The sequence below is a fragment of the Leiobunum rupestre genome, chromosome 4, assembly GCF_980474605.1.
Source record: "Leiobunum rupestre chromosome 4, qqLeiRupe1.1.hap1, whole genome shotgun sequence".
NCBI classification, from domain to species: Eukaryota; Metazoa; Arthropoda; class Arachnida; order Opiliones; family Sclerosomatidae; genus Leiobunum; species Leiobunum rupestre.
Window position 1 is genome coordinate 39,944,532 of NC_143387.1, and position 23,193 is coordinate 39,967,724.

The 23,193-nt window shown below is 30.2% G+C and overlaps 1 protein-coding gene across 2 annotated transcripts; it reads left to right on the forward strand.

Annotated features, from left to right (window-relative positions):
* Window positions 1–154: 154 nt before the first annotated feature.
* PAN3 (Poly(A) specific ribonuclease subunit PAN3) lies at window positions 155–22,163 on the forward strand. Of its 2 annotated transcripts, none has more exons than XM_090171357.1 (19): window positions 155–505; window positions 709–795; window positions 2,158–2,249; window positions 4,717–4,824; window positions 5,683–5,821; window positions 6,571–6,764; window positions 6,909–7,082; window positions 8,563–8,620; window positions 11,858–12,016; window positions 15,984–16,100; window positions 16,835–16,987; window positions 17,060–17,216; window positions 17,515–17,599; window positions 18,012–18,151; window positions 18,543–18,672; window positions 18,816–18,880; window positions 20,016–20,154; window positions 20,313–20,486; window positions 21,844–22,163. In XM_090171357.1, exons 1-18 carry the CDS (start codon window positions 445–447, stop codon window positions 20,466–20,468), a joined length of 2,214 nt encoding a protein of 737 aa, XP_090027483.1. In that variant the 5' UTR covers window positions 155–444; the 3' UTR covers window positions 20,469–20,486; window positions 21,844–22,163. The 2 variants fall into 2 exon arrangements, with proteins under 2 accessions (XP_090027483.1, XP_090027482.1); XM_090171356.1 differs by having other exon boundaries at window positions 156–505; window positions 6,906–7,082.
* Window positions 22,164–23,193: the final 1,030 nt, after the last annotated feature.

The following is a 23,193-nucleotide window of genomic DNA, read 5'->3' on the forward strand; positions in this document are numbered from 1 at the left end:
GGCTGGTAGTACTGCAATTAAAATTTTATCCGTTAATTATTTTCTTTTCCTCTTTTATTTCACTATTTTCAGCATCAATTCTAGAGTCGGTATTAGACAGTTTAAGCCATGCACTAGAAATGCGTGCTGGTTAAGTGTAAGAGTGTGATGTTCACAGACTGTTTTCTTTAAATGACTGCTTATACATTTAGAAGTTACAAATAGCAATATTTGTAAGATAGCGCTGGCAACCCTGTCCCAGGCTTCAGCCTCATCAGCTGCTACAGAGTGCAGACGCCAGAGACAACAAACAGGGTTTTTTCTGAGGATTTAAGGTTTTAGCGTTTTAAGCCTAGTTGTCACAATATTGTAACTGATTAAGCCTTAGTACAAAATTAGATCACTTATAATTAAAATAAAATGTGATAGCCTGATCAATGTTTGTGTTTGCCTCTGATTACCATTATGAACATTGCTACTGGAGGGTCAAAAAAGGCCTTGGTTTGTCGATACTTTCTTAACACAGGTACGTTTTTATAATGTTCTCATTTCCCCTGGCGAAAAATGAACCTTATATTTGCTAAAAAATAAGATCCATTAAATAATGTTTCTGTTTAATTTCCTTTATATTTTTAAAATTAGTGTTTCATAAGTCAGTGCCAGTTATTGTTGAGTAACATCAATCCAGACATCTTTAATACTTGTGTAATTATTTTTATTTTATCTCAGGATCTTGTTTCTTTGGGGACGAATGCCAATTTTTACACACAACTACATGCAACGATGTTGATGTTTTTCCCAGACAAGAAAAATCTGGTAATATTATATTTTTGAAAGATTGCGATTCAACAACTAGCACTAAATATACAGTTAAAAGTTTATATTAGCATTATATTGTTATCAACTTTTAAATAAAGTATGGGTATTGAAAATTTATTTATTGTTGTTTTGTGATATTACGTTAATTAGGCCTAATGATTTTTCAACAGAGGTCAAATAAAAATTTTAATAACCTCTAAATGTTCCACCTCGTTAATACCCTTAGTAGGAGGCTCATGGTATGTAAAATGTGCACAACACCCTTGCTGTAAGCCAGGCTTTAGAAAAAATAATGTCTATAAGAGTTCAATCAACAATAAAGCTATATGGAAGAGTAAAGTTCATTAAAAATTAGTTATAAGAAAATGGGGCAAACTAGTTCAAAGGTACACACCTCTCCACCCCTGTTGCTTACATGCTATGTAGAAAGGATGTGTATTTTTCTAGTTTACTGCTCAAGCTCAGCAATAGAGCTGGTAAACTCCTAGAATGTGATTGGGTGGATTGGCTATAATGGAAGAGGAGGATCGAACTACTTGATTTTCTACCTAATTTTTTCCAAACACTAGTGTGGCCCTTAAATTTTCCCCAAACACCACTTTTGATGCTTTAATTTTTATATTGTAGATGCTTACAAAATTGAAGGGTTACCATAAAGGATATTGTCAATTTAGATAGGATGTGTTTCTCACAGGTTGTCTTTATATAACAAGCATAATTGTTAAAGTTAACGCTTTTCTCCATAGTAGTATAGTCTCATCACAGATTTGAGCCTTATTGTGAGTTTACTATAAGTTAATCCTCAAACGATATGGGGAAAATGCTACGATCATTGTTTCCTGAATTAATAATATATACTTACCACTGCATGTTGCACTCACCCTTTTTAGCATTCCTCAAAAAATTTTATACAAGCTTATTCTGTGTGATGGGCATTTTACAGCTCGATTGTATGATTACCGCTTTGTTTTGAACAATTATGTCTCAAGTCTAAACTGAAAATCTTATTAATATTTTCTTGTAATACCATCTACCTTATGAATTTTCCTTGAGAGATGTGTAAGAATGCCGAAACAAAGGCATAGCTCTTAAGCTCATATTAATAATCCAGGGTTGCTGTAATGAACTAGAATGACGCCCCCACCTCATAGTTTTACACATGCATAATATTATTTTAGGTTTATCTAGAGGCTTATGCTCAGACAAGACATTGGGTTCAGGATCATCTCTGATTCTGTAAAATTCTGAATTATGACGAATTTCTTTGAATCTCTTTACTGGTTATAATGACAATAAAAGTGTTACATAACCATTAAGTAGAATTCAGTTCACAAATTTTTATTACATATTGCATTACAGAATCACAAATACCACGTATGGAAGAAAATTTATTTCATTCCTACGCCTCATCAGGATTACCTCCAGAGTCAAAGCTTCAGATGTACATAAATGTAAGATTTTTTGTTATTTTGAAGAAGCATAACCATAAATTAATCTGATAGTTCATTTGTGTAAAAATTCAGTGGCGTAAATTCAGTAATATAGGAACCGTGGTACACTGTTTAAAGTCTTCGGATGTTTTAAATTTTTGTATTAAATTGAATTTTTTTCAAAAACTATAAAAATTTTGCTCTTTTGAAATTCAAAGAATTAAACTATCTTAACCTATATTGTTAACATTTACTAAAATAAACAGTTTTGACTACATTTGAAATATTACTATACCGTCGGTTGAAAATTTTGTTAATATTGAAAATATGATTTTGTAGTACAAAATAAATTTCAAAGTGTTTATTATTTTAATAAGGGTGTATCCTTGGTTTTCAAAGCTTCTCTGTGAAAAATTAATTTAATTCAAGTTGTGAGATCAAATGAACACAGAAAGAGCTTATGCCATCTCCAATTTCTGGATAATTCTTGTTTGAAATACTAAACTCTTTGAAATCCATTCTTCACTACAAAATCATGTATTATTATTATTTTAGCTATTGCTACCTGAACTCAGCTAAGATATGTGACTTTTGATTGAAATTCTTAATAATAATCCTTGAGTATACATTAGGCTGACTCATTACTTAATTTTTTCTAACTATTTTTAATTTAATTAGATTTTAAGAATTAAAATCAAATTAAATTAAAAATACCAAATTAACTGAAGGTTTTGGCTGAATATCGAGACAAATAGCAGTCTCGATATTTGTTTCACACCTCTTTTGGTATTTGATCAAATATCGAATAACATTTCTATTATTCGGTAAATATTTGAAAGTATACTCTTTTTCCCACCTCCCCATTTGACGAATATTTGGCTTATTATACAACAAATATGCTGGCCTATTCAAGGAATATTCGATAAGGTAGTAGTTGCATTTAGACTAACTATTCGGAATTTGCTTCAAAAACTATTATTTGTCTCGGTATTCAATTCGGAAATTTTTGGGTTTTTGGTATATGTCTCGGTAGGCTAAAAGTGCTATTCGCCAAGCCTTATTAAATTTAAAACAATTTTCTTATCTCAAATACGTTTTATTTAGATTTTCTGACTTTTGCCCTCGGGTAGTACCAAGAATGTATTTATTTATACTCAGGGAGAATGAATATGTCAAGACTATCGACGGACACGTTGAGGCCCTAACCCCGTCACGCAAAGGGGGGGAGGAAAAAAGGAGGCGGTCTTATTTTTTGCGTCCTCGTCGCAACGTTAATCGCGGCGAGAAACGTAATTTTTAAGAACCAATGAGATTGCAGTATTATTTGATTTTATTAAAGCGGAGGAGCATACCGGGGGCCCCAACGGGTGGAATTGGAGAAACGCTAAAAATAATCTCGACATATTCATTCTCCCTGAGTATAAATAAATACATTTATTTAGTTCTGTAGAATAATATATTTAAAATATTTAAAAACTTTAGTAAATATTGACAATAAGTATTCCACAAAATTATAAAAAAAATTTGAAAGACAATATCTTATATAGAGATATCTTAATTCTTAATATGATTAATCGATTATGATACAAAACTGTTCAAAAATAGTAATGCCTTTGTTTGCATCGTGCTATTATAGATTTTTAGAAAAGTACATGCTAGCGTTCCCATCTTTTTCAATAATATAGAGAAATAGAGGTCCAGGTTACCATTGTTGTACCATGCCTACCAATTCAATCATTTCAAACATTTAAGTTAATTTTTACTTGTGCTATGATGTTATTATCCCATTAAGATATAATCAATTTCAGAAATCATTTAGAATATTAATTTTTTAATAAATTGTTAAACAACATATTGACATACATGAAGATTTTTTTGTGTCGCTCATAAAAATTAAGGTTAAGTTATCTGTGCAACAGGTTGTAGTTTTATCTATAAAATAATGAATACATTTCACTAGTGTAAACTGTGAACATCGAATAATCTAAAGGTGGTATGATATATTAGTATTGGACAAATAAACCCCAAAATTAACTCATATTCCGCATTTTTAAAAGTCCCATTTGTACTCTGGGTGGATTTTCTAAATTAAAGATTTGATGAAATTCATAATTCAAAATTTTTACCTTTCGCATCTCTCAGCAGTATACAATTATTTTGATTCATGATTATGTTAGAACAACATTTTTAGGTCTAGATAAAATGTAAATTTTAATCAGCTTTGACAAAATATTTGTAGAAAAAAATATCATTGAAATTAAATCTTAGTAAAATTTTCTTGAGGTCCATGAAAGCTCACATGAAATGGCGACATCAAAGGGTCACTTCTAAGATTTGGCAATGTGTTCTAGAGAGTCACGACCTTTGTCTTAGGTCGAAATAGCTTATTTAAGAAATTCAATGTATTGCTTATCTTGTCATATTTCTTGTTTTATAAATAATCTGATTGCTTAAGATATCTTAATCTAATTTTTTTTACACATTTAAGGCTGGTTCACATTCAAATTCCAATGAAAATTCAAAAACTTTAGCAACATCGGAAGATGTTTCATCTGCAATATCATCTTTAAGTATAGATGGAAATAGGAAAATACCCGTGAGTATTCTTATGGTCATTTGAAACAATATTTAAACTAATAATTATCAATTTACCCCAATTTTATGTTACCTATATAAAATAATAATGGTTATCAAACTAAGGTCTAGCTTTTTCCCATATTAAATTATGCTAGGAAAAGTAAATAATTGTAGTAATCAATGTTAAGAATTATAAAGAATATTTTTCATACAACAAACACTGTTTTGATAAAAAAAAATCAAATTCAGTAATATCTGTGCGGAAATACTCAGGGTGACCAGAGTTCTTATATTTCCTATATAAATTCCTTTATTATCACCTATTTTCCTTAAATTTCACGGTCTTCTGAAAATGAAAGATCTAATGAAAACACTGCCACTTTCGAACTAAATCTTGAAAGCAGTGTATAAAAAATTATCTATGTTCTAGGTGATTCAATGCAAAGTATACTGATATGCAATAATTACCTTATTATTTTTCCTATATTTTCCTATTTAGTGTCCTATATTTTCCTATAATTCACGTATTTAGTTTCCTATAATTTGCCTATTTTATTTCCTATAATTTGCCTCTAAAATTCCAATTTTTCCTATAACATTTTCAAAGCCTTTCCCTGGTCAACCTGAAAGCTACCCTGGGCATAAGAAATAATGTGTATAGGAATTACCAGTATGTTGCTTCTGTAAATTCACCTAACACTTTTATGTCAAAATATGCCAGTTTCTCAACCATCAGTTTTATCAAAAATGTGTTATCTTTTTTTATCTTGATATCTTGTGTAAATATGGAGATTTTGTACTATTTTTCCATGCCTGTTGTGATGGACTTTGCTTGTAAAAAAACATCAAATTAATATTTATTGTAAATCAATTGCAGACTCCTGTGACAGGCATTGAATATATGCCAGTGTCTGTAAATACCAGCCGCTCAACCCATTCTATGAGCAGTCCAATTTCCCAGTACAATTCTACATCTAATTTGGCTGCAAGCACACCATTTGGAAGGCTTGGAACAGGTAATTAATTGTCATCAGTTTCGTTGTTTAATTTTTAAATATTCTTATTTATAATTAAAAAATACTTCGTTCGAAATACTATCTCAGTGACAAATGTATTTTTTTTTAATTGTGTTGATGGTCGGATCCATAAAATTATTCCATTTAACAGTACAGTTTGGTTTTTCAGTTCATTTTGTTTTGAGAGAATCATTCAGTCAAACAAGTTAATTTATTTAAATTATTAATAAGAATCATCTAGCATTTTTACATTTGTCCTGAGTAATTTCTCAAATTTTTTTACATATTTTTTTGATTATTATTGCTAATAGTTGTTATACACTCTTTATTATGATATTATTTGCTTCTCCAGGGCTTTTATTGTAGAGCTAAAGATAAAAGATATTTTCCAAGATGATTTTAGTGTTTAACCTAAATGCTCTGAAGAAAACTTCATTAAAAATTTATATAGCAGACAACACATTTTTATTTCCTATTTACACTGATTACCTTACTAAAAAGCAGGAATAAATAGTGTAGCAACAAACATCTTTTACATCAAATGCATCTTCGCCAATAAGTTAGTGTAGTTTAGTTAGTGTATACTTAGAAAACCAAAATCTTTGAAAAACATGTGTAAAATTAGATTTTGGCTTTTTCTCTCAGCATTGACGTATCCAATTTCTCTGGGGCCCATTATCTTCAGGCCCTTTATTTTCGGCACTAGCGAGAGTAAAAAACATCTACTTAATTTTTTTTTTCTATTTTAGAACATAATCAATCATTTGGTCTTATGAAAAACCAACCTACTCATCTCAATAGTCCCAGTCTTTCACCGGAAAATTCACCACTTTGTAACAGGAAGAATATTTCTCCTGTTAATTCTTTTCAAAATTCGAAAGCTAGTTCTTCATCCATGTCTAAAAGTGAATCATACGGGTTTTCCTTCGGCCCTTTGTATCAGGTTAGTCTTGTTAAGTTTCTTTTACCTTGTTTGCGCTACTGGGAGTTTAATCGAAAGTTTCAATTAAATTTGCCTTAATTCCTTTCACTATTGTATAAGGTTAGTTTTCAGAGGTTTGCGTGTGTTTTTTTTTTTTTTCAGGAGTCTTTTGCTGGAACAACTTACTTTTATACTTCTGAAGAGAACAATCATGTGGAGAATAATTCATCACTAATTTTACCTGACTATCGTATCTACCCTGGAAATCCATCTCATATTGAACACATGAAACCGAAAGCTAATGCACCATCATTCTTTTTGCCTGACGAGTTGAGATTGGTAAGATTTTTGGTGTTCTTGTATTTATATAATTTGCTGTTAAAATGTTTAAAAATTCTAATTAATCCAAGAACATGTTCCTGGCTGTAAAAAGTAATTGCAGTTAGATAAAACTTGGCTTATATAATGCTAAAAGTTAAAAACAAATTATGGTTGGGGTTTATCTACTTGTGTACTGTCATTGTGAAAACTTACCTATACCAGAAGATCATGTCAATTTTAAATATGAATTTCATGATAGGAAAATGTATTAATATTTTTGTTTGGTTTTTCAAAACTTTACTTTTCCTTATACCACCTAATGTGCTTTAGTGATCTGGTGATATGGTGCCTGATTTATTGATTACCATATATATTTTCTCTTGTGCTACCTATTTACGCAAAATTACAGTAGTTAAAAATTTTCCACTAAAGAAAATTTTTACTATCTACAAAACAAATAAATCCTCTTATTTTTATATATAGTCTTGGTCAAGGTACACTGGGCTCAAATATAAGGGGTCAATGTCAACATTTTTAAAATCCCTTCTGTATTTCAAATAGACCACATGGTTTCCTTTTGAAAATATAGACAAGTTTTGACAACTTAAATAAAAAACTAGTCACGAAGGGCCTCTTCCTAAACAAAAATAAAACTGAATTCATGATTTTCTCCCCAAGTAAGGCTGCTGCAGCTCCTACAAATAATATACAAACTATATGCTCAGGCACCATAAAACGAACTAAAGGATTTAAGTACCTCGGGGTGTGGATAGAGGTAAGCTTGAACTGCGTTAAGCACACCCAATACATCGTCAACAAAGCCAAAAACCGACTATACAAAACTATTTACCTTTTGACTCGTTAAGATTAATCTTCAATTCTATGATCCGGCCCATACTTGACTACGGGATTATTTTCTACGGGGCAGCCAAAAAGGCTGACTTAAATAGAGTTCAAAAGGTTTTAAATATTGCTTAAAAATTAATTGCAAAAATGCCTAAATATTCCTCCCAAACAGAGGCCAAAAAATATCTTACATTCAACCCCGGGCCTTCCAATATTGGCAGAATCTTCTATTATTTATGTATAATGTCAAACATAGAAACTCTCCTCAATATGTGCAAGAATGGTTTGGGAATCCACCCCATAGTATTGACACTAGAAGGATGACTGGAAATTTTTATATTGAGAAAATTTATAAAAAATTTAAATCCATAAGTGTTAAATCTAATGGCTCCTATGCTTAAAAATTGTCTTTAGGTTGGATTTTGGGATTTTATTCTTAACTTTTAAACCGAAATTCTATCATTTTTGCTTTGATTTTTATTGTTGGTGTTAATTTAATGTAATTACGGAAGTACACCCAGGACTCTTTTCATAAAAAGTATTGTAAGCTACTTAAAAGATGTTCCTAATAAATCTATTTATTATTATTATTATTATTATTATTATTATTATTTTCAACTTAATTTACTAATGAAATTTTTATGAAATTCAGGATCTCTTGCATAGATTAAATTTAACTATGGCTCAACCAAATCCTGATAAATATCCAGGTTAGTGATGTTTTATTTTCTTATGTTCTATTATCATCATTGTAAGCGGATAATTTTATCCCTATAATCTTGCAAGTAGGCACATCCCTACTTTATCCCGTGGCTGTACCTATTGTGCCAATAGGTGGATACTTATCACTTGATTTTGGAGTAGGGTAAGAAGAGTAACCCTATGACATCATTTTACACCGATTCTGTGGTGGTGAATAGTTTGAGTCGGGATAAAAATGGTTTTCTAAAATGAAAACTGCCTGTGGCCATTTTAGTAGATAAGCCAAGATTTTATCAGTTTACTCTCCTTACACCACATTTGGCTAAGCCTGACCCAACTACCCAACCCCCACTAATAGGAGTAGAAAGAGGGGCCCTAAAATCCTGTAGAGTAATTCTCAGCCACCAAACAGGCGAATACTTTGTGTTATGGTTAAAAGAGTACACCTTTAGTCTGAGAACAGGCGAAAAGTATTCACATTCTATAAAGTTTTGTACAGTTCCAATTAGCATCCTATTTATTTATTTGGTGGCTTTTGTCAGAGATCGTAAAATCGCTAAGGAGATGTGAAACTTGCTATACCGCTAATGCTAGAGAAACGAACAGGTTTTTTTTTCTTTCCCCCCTCCGCGCTCGTAGCGATCCTGGTGTCAAGGGAGATGGCTTTGGTGCGAATTTTAAAGAACCGAATTTTGGTTGAACTTGGTCAAGATTCGTCGAGAAAAATACGCTATTGGAACTAGGTTACTTTAAAAAAAATGGTACTTAGTGGGAATTACTCTATAATTGTTTAAGTTATCATCAAACATTAAATAAAAAACATTACTTTATATTTTAATTTAAATAAGAGTAATATTCAAAACCAAATAGTAATTTTTAAAAATTTCCTTTATTCCAAAAAGTTAAAAACTAACAATATTTTGAGCATTTTCCTAGGAACTTATCTAGTTTGAACTTTAAATGGCTTTGCCAATAACATTTATCACAAACTATCACTAAATAGGAACAGTGATTTTAGCTTCCATACTTTATCACAATTATAGCAAAATGGTTATATCACAATTTAGTTTCTTAAAATGACTTCAAAATAGGAACATTTTTAACTAGTGAAATTTTTAATGACAGTCTAGTATAAAAATAGTAATTTAATACTAGATAACTAAGTACCTTTAATTATTGCTTATTGATTTGCACTATGGCCGACTTTCGTAGCTTTCCTATCTAAACGTTCCTGTTTCTTGTTAGATTGTATTGTATCCGTAATTTTTTTTAAGGCAGCAAATATACTAAACCTTATAAAATATTTTATAACGTAGTCTAGGAGAATAGAGCATTTATCTTCTTTCGGTTGAAACCAACTTAATATGGTTATTTCTGCGTTTAAATTACGAAATATTCGTTCCTTAATGCTTTTCATATGAAATATTTTTGGAAAGACATTATAAAATTTTATACTGGCGTTGTTGAGGAAATCCATAAATTTTGTGCTGGGTCTAGTAATTTGATCAGCAGTTTTCGATGCTGTAAGTTTTAAACGAGATGAAAGTATCTTCGTGCGAGAATGTTGAATATTTTTATCAATATTTTCGACTGGGGAAAAGACGCTCCTTGAATCTAAAATTTAATAAATTAAAATAGTTTAATAATTTTAAAATAATACATTAGGTAACGTAAGTGTAGTTACTTTGGTATTCCTGAATTTTAGGTGTAATAATCCCTATTTCTGAAAGGCTACAAAGTTTACTAGGAAATAAACATGGAAACGCATGAGGGACAAGTTTATTTCTCCTTTCCGAGTTCATAAATTGATTCTCGGCAAAATGCTTGGCACACACTTTATAGCCATCGTACAACTGTTTAGGAGATTTCTTAAATAAATCTCTACGATTTAAAATTTCAATCCATTGTTTCGATCTAATTAAAACGAGAAAACATTAGTTTTGCCACTAGCCCCTCTTACAAATGGAAACAAAGGCTTAAATACAAATTTACGATTTCGTACCTTCTTTCGTCTTTAGGAAATTTGAAAAAAGAACCAGAAGTGTTACTTTTCACGTTGGAACAATTAGCAACTGCACATTTAATTGGAGCCATTATAGTTGTTAAAATATATCTACATAATTACTTGTAATCTTCTTTGCTTTCAACAAAAAGGTCGAAAAAACTCCTCCAGCGACACATTGCCGACGACAACTTAAAGGAAAATAAATATTTTCTCCTCCGGCCGCAATCGCGAAACTGGCTCTGCAGTCGCTTGGTACCATCCCCCCTTTTCGGGTGTAGGAAACGAGTTTCACATCTCCTTAGCGATTTTACGATCTCTGCTTTTGTTCTCGAACTAAAAGTGTATTATTTTACCCTAAAACGTTATATTCACCTATTCTATGGATGAGTCTTACTCTTCCCCATAAACTATGCGCTTAGGGCTAATTTTTCTACTCCTCCTCAAAAACAGGAATAAAGACAAGTTAACTGATAAAATTATCTGCTTATCCAGAGTTCACAGGAATGCATTTTTGTTAACCCCCAACTTGGCTCTCCTTACCCTACTCTGAAATTCCAGAATAGGCTAAGAGAAACCACCTATTTTATCCAATGAGAGAGTAGCTTTAAAGATAATTTGAATGGGTTTTTCTGGAGTCTGGCTATACAACTTTTTGAAGTTAACTGTAATAGCTGGCTCGCGTGGCATGAAGGGCTTACCACCACCCTCCTACGCATTGTACCATGGCTACCTGAATTAATGGCTTAAAAAGTCGCTCGATGACTTAGGGATAAGGTAGTGTTAGTGTTCGTACGGGGACCCCGACCCCGACCCCGACCCCAGTACCGAAGATAGAAAATAAAGTCGGGGTTGAGTGGTTTCGGGTTAATTTTTGGAATTGGAAAGGAGCTTATTTATTTGGTAATTTTTTTTACTATAAACCTTCTTCTACAAAATTATTTGGTTCTTTTAGTTATTAATAAGCCAGTATTATGTTTTTCGGCGGTGGCCTTACCTGATCAGAACTATTTTTTTTTCGGGGATAGCTTAACCCCGACCCAGACCCCGAAAACCCCCGACCCCTACTTATTTTTTTCAGGGATAGCTTATCCCCGACCCCGACTTAATTTTGACCATGTACGAACACTAGGTGGTGTCTTGGGTCTTAGACTAGCTGATTAAGGTTGGTATCCATGCAAGTAGTCTAGCTTGATCACCCGTGAAACCAATGCCAAGAACCTTAATTTTTCTTTCTCTTTAGATATTCCCACTGAAATTGATAATTTCCAAAACTTATGTCCTTTGGAAAATTTTCCAACTGGTGGCTCAACAAAATCAACTACTTTTGGATTTTCAACATCAGTATACAAAGCAACTAACATAAAGTCTGGGATTCATTACTGTTTAAGAAGAGTTCATGGTAATTAATTAAGCACAATTTCTTAAAATTATTTGCCATTTTGGTTTCATAGGTTGACAAAGATTAAAAGCAATTTAATTACCAAATATATTAAATTCTAGAGGAAAAGCAATTTAATTACCAAATATATTAAATTCTAGAGGAAAAGCAATTTAATTACCAAATATATTAAATTCTAGAGGAAAAGCAATTTAATTTCCAAATATATTAAATTCTAGAGGAAAAGAAATTTAATTACCAGGTATACTAAATGCCATATGAAAAGCAATTTAATATATTATCAAGTATGTTAACTGCTAGATGAAAACCATTTAATTATCAAGTATATTAAATGCTAGATGAAAAACCATTTAATTATCAATTATATTAAATGCTAGATGAAAACCATTTAATTATCAAGTATATTAAATGCTAGATGAAAAACCATTTAATTATCAAGTATATTAAATGCTAGATGAAAAGCCATTTAATCATCAAGTATATTAAATGCTAGATGAAAAACCATTTAATTATCAAGTATATTAAATTCTAGATGAAAAAACCATTTAATTATAAAGTATATTAACTGTTAGATGAAAAGCCAGTTAATTATCAAGTATTTTAAATGCTAGATGAAAAAACCATTTAATTATCAAGTATATTAAATGCTAGATGAAAAACCATTTAATTATCAAGTATATTAAATTCTAGAGGAAAAGCAATTTAATTACCAAATATATTAAATTCTAGAGGAAAAGCAATTTAATTACCAAATATATTAAATTCTAGAGGAAAAGCAATTTAATTTCCAAATATATTAAATCTAGAGGAAAAGCAATTTAATTACCAAATATATTAAATTCTAGAGGAAAAGCAATTTAATTACCAAATATATTAAATTCTAGAGGAAAAGAAATTTATTTACCAGGTATACTAAATGCCATATGAAAAGCAATTTAATATATTATCAAGTATGTTAACTGCTAGATGAAAACCATTTAATTATCAAGTATATTAAATGCTAGATGAAAAACCATTTAATTATCAATTATATTAAATGCTAGATGAAAACCATTTAATTATCAAGTATATTAAATGCTAGATGAAAAACCATTTAATTATCAAGTATATTAAATGCTAGATGAAAAGCCATTTAATCATCAAGTATATTAAATGCTAGATGAAAAACCATTTAATTATCAAGTATATTAAATTCTAGATGAAAAAACCATTTAATTATAAAGTATATTAACTGTTAGATGAAAAGCCAGTTAATTATCAAGTATTTTAAATGCTAGATGAAAAAACCATTTAATTATCAAGTATATTAAATGCTAGATGTAAAACCATTTAATTATCAAGTATATTAAATTCTAGAGGAAAAGCAATTTAATTACCAAATATATTAAATTCTAGAGGAAAAGCAATTTAATTACCAAATATATTAAATTCTAGAGGAAAAGCAATTTAATTTCCAAATATATTAAATCTAGAGGAAAAGAAATTTAATTACCAAATATATTAAATTCTAGAGGAAAAGCAATTTAATTACCAAATATATTAAATTCTAGAGGAAAAGCAATTTAATTTCCAAATATATTAAATTCTAGAGGAAAAGAAATTTAATTACCAGGTATATTAAATGCCATATGAAAAGCAATTTAATATATTATCAAGTATGTTAACTGCTAGATGAAAACCATTTAATTATCAAGTATATTAAATGCTAGATGAAAAACCATTTAATTTTCAATTATATTAAATGCTAGATGAAAACCATTTAATTATCAAGTATATTAAATGCTAGATGAAAAACCATTTAATTATCAAGTATATTAAATGCTAGATGAAAAGCCATTTAATCATCAAGTATATTAAATGCTAGATGAAAAACCATTTAATTATCAATTATATTAAATGCTAGATGAAAACCATTTAATTATCAAGTATATTAAATGCTAGATGAAAAACCATTTAATTATCAAGTATATTAAATGCTAGATGAAAAACCATTTAATTATCAAGTATATTAAATGCTAGATGAAAAACCATTTAATTATCAAGTATATTAAATTCTAGATCAAAAAACCATTTAATTATAAAGTATATTAACTGTTAGATGAAAAGCCAGTTAATTATCAAGTATATTAAATGCTAGATGAAAAAACCATTTAATTATCAAGTATATTAAATGCTAGATGAAAAACCATTTAATTATCAATTATATTAAATGCTAGATGAAAAGCCATTTAACTATCAAGTATATTAAATGCTAGATGAAAAACCATTTAATTATCAAGTATATTAAATGCTAGATGGAAAACCATTTAATTATCAAGTATATTAAATGCTAGATGAAAAACCATTTAATTATCAAGTATATTAAATGCTAGATGAAAAACCATTTAATTATCAAGTATATTAAATGCTAGATGAAAAACCATTTAATTATCAAGTATATTAAATGCTAGATGAAAAAACCATTTAATTATCAAGTATATTAAATGCTAGATGAAAAGCAATTAATTATCAAGTATATTAAATGCTAGATGAAAAGCCAGTTAATTATCAAGTAATTAAATGCTAGATGAAAAGCCATTTAATTATCAAGTATATTAAATGCTAGATGAAAAACCATTTAATTATCAAGTATATTAAATGCTAGATGAAAAGCCATTAATTATCAAGTATATTAAATTCTAGATGAAAAAACCATTTAATTATCAAGTATATTACCTGTTAGAGGAAAAGCCAGTTAATTATCAAGTATATTAAATGCTAGATGAAAAACCATCCCTTACCAAAAAATAAGTTGGCTAAAAACCACTTAGGACAACTTGTATATCAACTTGGTTTTCAGTTTGTATTTGGGACAAATGCCTACTTAAAAATAACTTAAATCCTCTTTATTCATCAACTTATTTCCAACTAAACCAGAATCAACATTTACATTTAACTACTTAAAAGCAACTTAAATCCTACTAGGGAAACATCTAAAAACCAACTTAAAAATATTGTAGTTTCCTGACTACTAAAAACCAACTAATTATAAACTTAGCAAAAGCAGTATTTTCCTACCAACTGAATAACAACTTATTACCCCTTTAATAGTAACTTGAAATATGCTGACAACTTGAGCCTACTTAATACCAACTCAATATCAACTAATAATGTGTATATAAACTAAATACAAACTGAAACCCAACTTATTTTTTGGTAAGGGATTTAATTATCAAGTATATTAAATGCTAGATGAAAAACCATTTAATTATAAAGTATATTAAATGCTAGAGGAAAAACCATTCAATTATCAAGTATATTAAATGCTAGATGAAAAACCATTTAATTATCAAGTATATTAAATGCTAGATGAAAAACCATTTAATTATCAAGTATATTAAATGCTAGATGAAAAACCATTTAATTATCAAGTATATTAAATGCTAGATGAAAAACCATTTAATTATCAAAGATATTAAATGCTAGATGAAAAACCATTTAATTATCAAAGATATTAAATGCTAGATGAAAAACCATTTCCCTCATAGTTAATTAAATGACTGCATTTTCAGAGACTACATCATGATTTTAAATTAACTGTTATTATAAAGCAGACCCATTGGTATATTTCAATTTAATTCTATTGATTTCCAAAATTGCATAGTTAAGGAATAGTTGTTATACTTTTTCATGAGCATACTATAATTTTACAACTAAGCATTTAGTGAGGTCTGTGAGGCAACCTTTGTACTTGTATGCTTTGAATATCGTGTAATTTTTTAACAAAACATATAGGTTATTCTATCATGGAACAGCCTACTTGACTTAGTTATCTGGTTTCAAAATGTTTTAATTCAGAATAAGCTAGCATGTTTTTACAAAATGGAAATCAAAATCTACCTTTTTATGATTTCTATCTTTTTATTCTACTTGTAGAAAATAGTCCAAAAAATAACTTTTCCTCATACAGATACCTTTATTTTTTCAGGTTTTCGTCTTAGCAATACAAAATGCATGCAGGTTGTCGACTTATGGAAGAAAATACAACACTCCAATTTAGTACATTTAAGAGAGGTCTTCACCACCAAAGCATTTTCTGATCATTGTGAGTAAAATTATTTCAGTTTAAGTGCTTCAGTTTTCCCTCTCCATAAAAACTTTCAGTTTCTATATTAATAGCCATGCATCTAAAGCGTTTGTAATATTTCCTTAAAAGTTGTTTTGTCTAAAAATATAAATGTGTAAAGCAGCACACTTTCTGAGAAAGGAAAATTTTTCTCTTGACACTAACTCACCTTATGTTAGGGGCTTTAAAACTGTTTGTCAATAGGAACATAACCCGGTATAATAGTCGTCTGAAATTAAATGGAATAAAACAGAAACCATAGAGAAAAAAAAATTTGCCTATTAAAAACCCAAAATTTTGCCACCCCAGAATCCATTTATTACATCATCTCCAAGCATATTACATACATGGTGATAATTACTGGAAGTTTAAAGTTACCAACATGTTGTAATAATTGATACTCTAACTGTTGTGGTACACGAAATCAGCATGTATATTTTAAAAATATACACTTAACTATTTGATATTTAAATATCAAACCATTTGAACAAGTATCAGTTATACTATTTAAACCAAATTCCAAATACTGTTGATTAACAAATATTTGGTATGTCTAGAAAATATCCTTTCACACATTTCATTGAAGCCTAGCAAGTACTATCTAGCATTATGCTCTTAATCTCAAAAAATTGTTAAAATTTTCTTAAAGAATTTTTTTAAATTCCTTCCTTAGTTAAACTGAAATACTAATTTTCCAATTTAACTTTTTCCAGCCCTAATTTTTGTCTATGATTATCACGCTGGAGCAGATACATTAATGAATCAGTATTTTAATAATGTTAGCATATCTCCCATTAATGGGTACAGCAATTCTGCAGTGTACAATCATTGTGAAAGTCAAGCATCTTTCAGCCAAACCAAATCAAGTATGTTTCTTTAAATTGTAAATTATTTAGTCTGCGTTTTTAGTTGTAACCTACTAATATTTTCTGTTAAAGGCTTAAATGCTCTACGACAACATGCTGGACTTCTTCCAGAGAGTTTAATTTGGGCGTACATTGTTCAACTCAGCTCAGCACTTCGAGCTATACATGCAGCTGGCTTGGCATGTAGAGCACTTGATCCAACGAAAATTCTTATTACATCAAAATCTAGGTAAGTTAAGTTTGTCAATAATATAAGTTGTTACTGGCATATTGTGCTATTGTTGTAATAAAATAGACTTACTACATTTGGAAGCAAGTTCTTAAACCTGATAGTTATTGAGATAAAGATTCATATAACTTTGAAGACATGGTTCATGGTCATTAAAATTTTTGTTGTCCAATAACCACAAAATTTTATATTCGTAGTAGAAACAGATTTCTTTGTTCGGTATACCTTTTAGCAGACACCCTGTATTCTGTTCCCCTTCTACACTTCTGGAAGTGCTAATTTGTTTTGATCTTTTTAGGTTGCGTCTTAACTGCTGTGGAATATTTGATGTTTTAAATTTTGAAGGCAATCAACAGAACAAGGCTTTGACATCCCATTTCCAAGTACAAATACTTTATTTAACCTTCATATCGCATTTAGCTAACTGAGCATTCCTGAATTAAATTGTCGTATAAGAAAAATGAGCATAAATTTATAAAGTATGTGTTTTTGGCATTTGCTAGTATTTACCATTGTAAATATTATATAATAATGTCTAGTCAGTTGTTTTCCAACAATTATTTTACTCACCAATCCGGAGTTCAAAGATTTTTGAAAAAATAAAAATTATTTATCTTTTTAGTTGACAGTTTGAGTCTCAACTTTTCGGTTTCTTTTCTTGGGGTAACTCTGTAGTTAACAAGCTTAGGGATCCGAGTACCATTTACAGACTTAGTTCATCGTTGTATACTTATAGTTTTTAAATTTGCTTATACTTTCTTTAATGAAGTTCTTGTTTTGTTTCTCTAATTACAGCAAGAAGATTTGCTGGCATTCGGAAAAATTGTATTGGCACTCGCTTGCAATTCTCTGACCGCTGTACAAAGAGATAATTTGCAAACTTCATTAGAATTGGTTGCTAGGTCTTACTCAGCAGACCTGAGAAACCTAATTTTGTTAGTTCAAGTTTTTTTCTAGTTTATAAAAAAAAAGTGCTAAAGGAAAATATTTTTTAAATTTTAGTTGTAAAGTGTGGTATTAGGACAAAACCCCTTTAAAGTAACTGATAATTTATTTTAAGTGTTTTTTATCTTGGACCATTTGGTGCTTCCCCTTAACACGTTGAACTAACAAAAGGGGCTAATGAACCACTGGCTTTACGTATCACACCACCTCAAGCTCATTTCTTCCCTTTGTTTGCGAGTACCCTATTCCCCGAACTTACAATACATACATGTTCTGCGGGAGGCTCACCTAGTATATTTTTCACCCAAAATTAGTTTATGAAAATATTTTCCTTTTTCTATTTGGTATATAAATTTATATTTACAAATTATAATTTGATAGGTACCTGCTTTCCAATCAAACCAGAAATCGTAATATTAATGACATAATGCCAATGATAGGTGCTAGATTTTACACTCAACTGGATGCTGCCCAACTGAGAAGTGACGTGATTGAAAATGAACTAGCCAAGGTAATAACAAGTTTTTATTTATTTATTTTAAAATATTGATTATATTTTTTGATCCGGCGCTGTTAGGTCTATAATTTAGCGTGCTTTAATTGGATTTTTTAAATTTTCAATAAAATTTGCTAATTGTAAGTTTTCTGTGGTAGGAGGTTGAAAATGGAAGACTGTTCAGATTGATGGTGAAACTTGGTTGCATTAATGAAAGACCTGAGTGAGTTTACATTTATTGATAAAATAAGAACACTTTCTGATTCGTCAATGCTAAAAAATTATTGGTTATGATGCAAAAAAAGGAAGCACAGAAAATGTGAAAGTAGCAACAACTTGTCATGTGTGAGTTTTTTGGCCCATAATATCCTGTGAAAACCATCTTTAGTCTGAAAGGACAAAAGTCAGATGGATATTACAAAGCAATAAGAACGAGTCACATACCAATGGTGCTGTTTATTCTACTTTTGAAGTGCCTTATATGATTTTTCAGTAAAAAACATTAAAATATAATATTTTTTTAAGGGAAACCCTGACCCTGCAACTTAAAACCATCCCTCATAATGCCTACCTTAATTAAATATTCAATCGCATTTAAGATTTCTGTACAAGATCAATTTTTTAATTGACCTTGCAATTTGCGGCTGCTAAAAATGATGGCATTGTCAGAATACATTTGAAACAAACATGCGTAAGGCTTGGTTTTTCCAACCTAATATTTTTTCGTAAATTATTTCTTTAGCTTAGGTTTGAGTTAGGGTTGCATTTGGTTTAAGATAGATTTAGGTTAGGTTATGGTAGAGTGCCCCGTACATTAAATTTTCCAAGATGTTGTAAATACTGCAGTAAGTTTGGTAGTTTAGTATGAATTATTGGTAGTTGTTAGCAGCCAATAGGGGAAATTTTTACTTGAACTATGCTGAAGATGGCGCTTCACAAAATTAGCTATTTTTCCTCATATGCATGTTCCAATTAACGTATGAAACCAAGCATGCGTCGTATGCTGTTAATAAATAGAAGGGAGAAAGCCCCTAAGGTTATGTAGCTCCTTTTTTAGCATAGTCCAAGTAAAAAAAATTATCTACCAATTCACTCTGAGCTATCCTAAACCCATAATAGTTGTAGAATTGAAATAGTTCGTCTCTTGTCCAAATATGTGATTTATATTTAGGTACTAATATCATATTACCAATACAGTTTTAACTGTTATGCAATTTTTGATATCATTCAAATTTATAAAATTTACTCTATCCACCTAAAAAGACATGATTGATAAGATGCAATTTTTTAATTTTGTTGAAATTTTATAGCAAAGTGTTTTAATTTCTTCTGAAATAATATTTGAAAAATTGTTATAGATTTAATATGGATCCAACTTGGTCTGAAACTGGTGATCGCTATCTCCTCAAACTTTTCCGAGATTATTTATTTCATCAAGTTACAGAAGATGGACGGCCATGGCTAGATTTGGCTCATGTTGTGCAGTGTTTCAATAAGGTACCATTTATTCTTTAATAGTTTGATGGATTTACAGTATTGCTAGTGCTAATGCAAATTTTAAATTTTAAGCAAAATCTTTAAATAAAGCTTTGTAGCTTTTCCAAGCATAGTATGTACCAACAAAAATCTTATCTTGGGTAATTATGGTTTTACAGTTAGATGCTGGGGTTCCCGATAAAATTTGCTTGATGTCCAGAGATGAACAAAATGTTTTGGTGGTCAGTTATGCTGAATTAAAACAGCATTTTGAAGCTTCATTTGAGGAAATTATTGCTGCTTCAACACTACCAAAATCAGAGAAACCTTCTTAACAGAAACCCATCTTTGTAGTATGTATTTGTTTGGTTCTTTGTTTTTCATACTGGTGCATTTTTAACCACCCCTTTTGTTTTATTGAAAAAATGGCAAAATACCAACACATGTCTGATTTTTTTTTTTTGATACTTTAGACGATACTTAACATTTCTGTGTCAAAATTATTTTGTGGAAACTAAAACTCGCGGAGATATTAATTTGGTAAAATTAACATTTTTTAGTGTTATCTTTCGCCAAAATTAATTAGCCGGCTTAATTGTTGTAGGTGAATTAGGACTTAAAAGAAAAGAATATGCAATAAAAGTAAAACATTGTCCAATTTTTATTTGGGGAAATGGTTAAAACTTGCGTAAGTTAAATATTAGTAAAACTTTTTACATGCTGAAGAAGCAGGCGAGTGCAAGGTAGCTGCTGCCTTCAAAAATGCCAAAATCAATTTTCCCCTTGAAATTTTGGTAAAGCGCCTATCTCCGAACACAAGACGAGTGTAAAAAAGTATTGTGTTGGCGACGCACGTTCGCTATGCTCGTGAGGGCATGCGGCGCCACCCCAACCCCATTCTTGCTAATCATGGTGGGCCGTATAGCATCGCGACCTAGAGAACATATTACCAAGAAAAAATAGAGTATACTTTGTCCCCACCCTAAATTCCACAAACGGAAAATTTCCTGTATCCTACTATGCCACAAACGGAAAAGTATCGCTAGAAAACGTGAATTTTGGTTAATTTTCAAAAATTAATGCCTCTGCGAATTTTCATTTCTGCAGAATAATTCTGACACAAATGTTAAGTATCGTCTAAAGTATTCAAAAAAAATTAAAAAATCAGACATGCTTTGGTACTCACCCGAAAAAATCAAAAATAGATCTTTGTAAAGAATGTAGGACTTTTTAGGTGAAACATTGAGTTAGTTAGTTAGTTTTGTGATTGAAGTATATTGGTCCTAAATTTAATAGAATTAAAATGTGTATAAAGTTATTTATAGGGGTTTTCTTTAGTCAAGAAGTCATAGTCCCTGCCTTAACCTGTTACGCTGTATTAGCAAGGTAGTGGTTTAGTCTGTTATAGAGATTATAATTTAATTTCTATATACTTTATTGAGGATGCTGAGTTTTGCCATTTTTTTGGATCACATTGTTTAGTCTGTTATAGGGTGTTTTCAAGCTTTATTTTTATTATGTTACTCATTAACCCTTTGTTGGGGTTTGTTCTGTTGTGATATTTAAGATAATATGACCCTTATAAGTATTGAAGCTCTTGCCTTCTTTAATGCCAAATTTTGGGGTGTAGTGTATATTGAACTGTGCTCCTTACAAAAAATGTAATTGTTAGATAGTACTTACTCATCTCTTTGATTCTGAAATTTTTAGGATGACGTTACTATCATGTTCCAGAAAAACAAAAGTGATGTGATGAAAAGTGGCTTTCCATTCCTGCATTTTTCTCTATTTGTACAGGAAAGAATTTGTAGGTTTTGGATTTAACAAGTACACGCATGTATGGTGACTTTGGGAACCCCATGTTTTTTGGGTTCTTTAGCTTACGAAGAAACGTAAGTGCGATATTTAACTTGAATGTGCAGACAGTGTATAATCTCTTTTGTCCCCCCAAATGTGAAAAAAAACTATTTTCTATTTTTTTGAAAATAACATTCAGCCAAATCTGAGGATATTGAATCTATAATTTTTAAAAGAAATACAGAGTTCCTTGTGTTTCCCGCAATTTTCATCTGGTCATCACAAATTATAACAAAGACAAAACTATTATAAAGGGGCACCAATTTATTAAGATTAAATTGGTTTCATTGTTCATATTATAGAATTTCTCAAGAATGAAAGAATAGGCTGGTCTTATAACTCAAAATATAAGAAAAATAACTGAATTAGGAACTATCCTAAAATTTTAAGTTTTATGTATTTTCGTACTTAATATAAAAGGTATTTGGGTTAATTTAATAAATAGCAAGCTCTACGTCAAAAGGAGGCTTGTCAAAGTGAAACTCTGTTAACAATACTGGGCTGCAAAGTTTATGTACGGCTTCTGAAATGTAATTATACTTAAACTGGTATTTTCTTTGAAATAATTTTGAAAGCGTGTGAAAAAATTTAATTTTTTACTTTTGTATTTGCAATTAGTATCATAAGTAAATGAATGCAAGATAATGAAGAATTATAGCTATAATATTATCTACAAACTCTCCTCTTATTGGTTCATTGACCCTCCCTAGTGGAATTTTTAATATTTTATCTACTTGTCATAATTCACTGTAGTGCCACCAGTAAAGACTCAGAGAAACCGTATGTGTTGGTGTCCATTTTATTAGAAGCGTTGGATGACAAGGGTTAGTGTTAGATTTTATTAGTCATTCGCATTAGGTTAAATTGCCCCTTAAAAATTAAATCTTAATTGATAATTTTGGTTCATTTACTTATGTGAGGATCTCAATTTTATTGGCTGTTATCATATAAAGCTATTAATATAGTTGCGTATTGATTGCTTACGCACCATCTAATCATGGAAAGTTATATTATTTTATGCATTGGCTTTAAAAAGGTGAAAGTAATTTGTTCTCAGGTGGCATGAGAGATTGGCCAGCAACCTTCAATGTGTTGTAACAACCCCTGCAAGCCCTGGTATAATGGAATTCAACTCACTTACGACTTAGGTTTAAGTGATTAGAGATATTATTTAGGCTGCTTTTCTGCTTAAGCAGCCTTTAC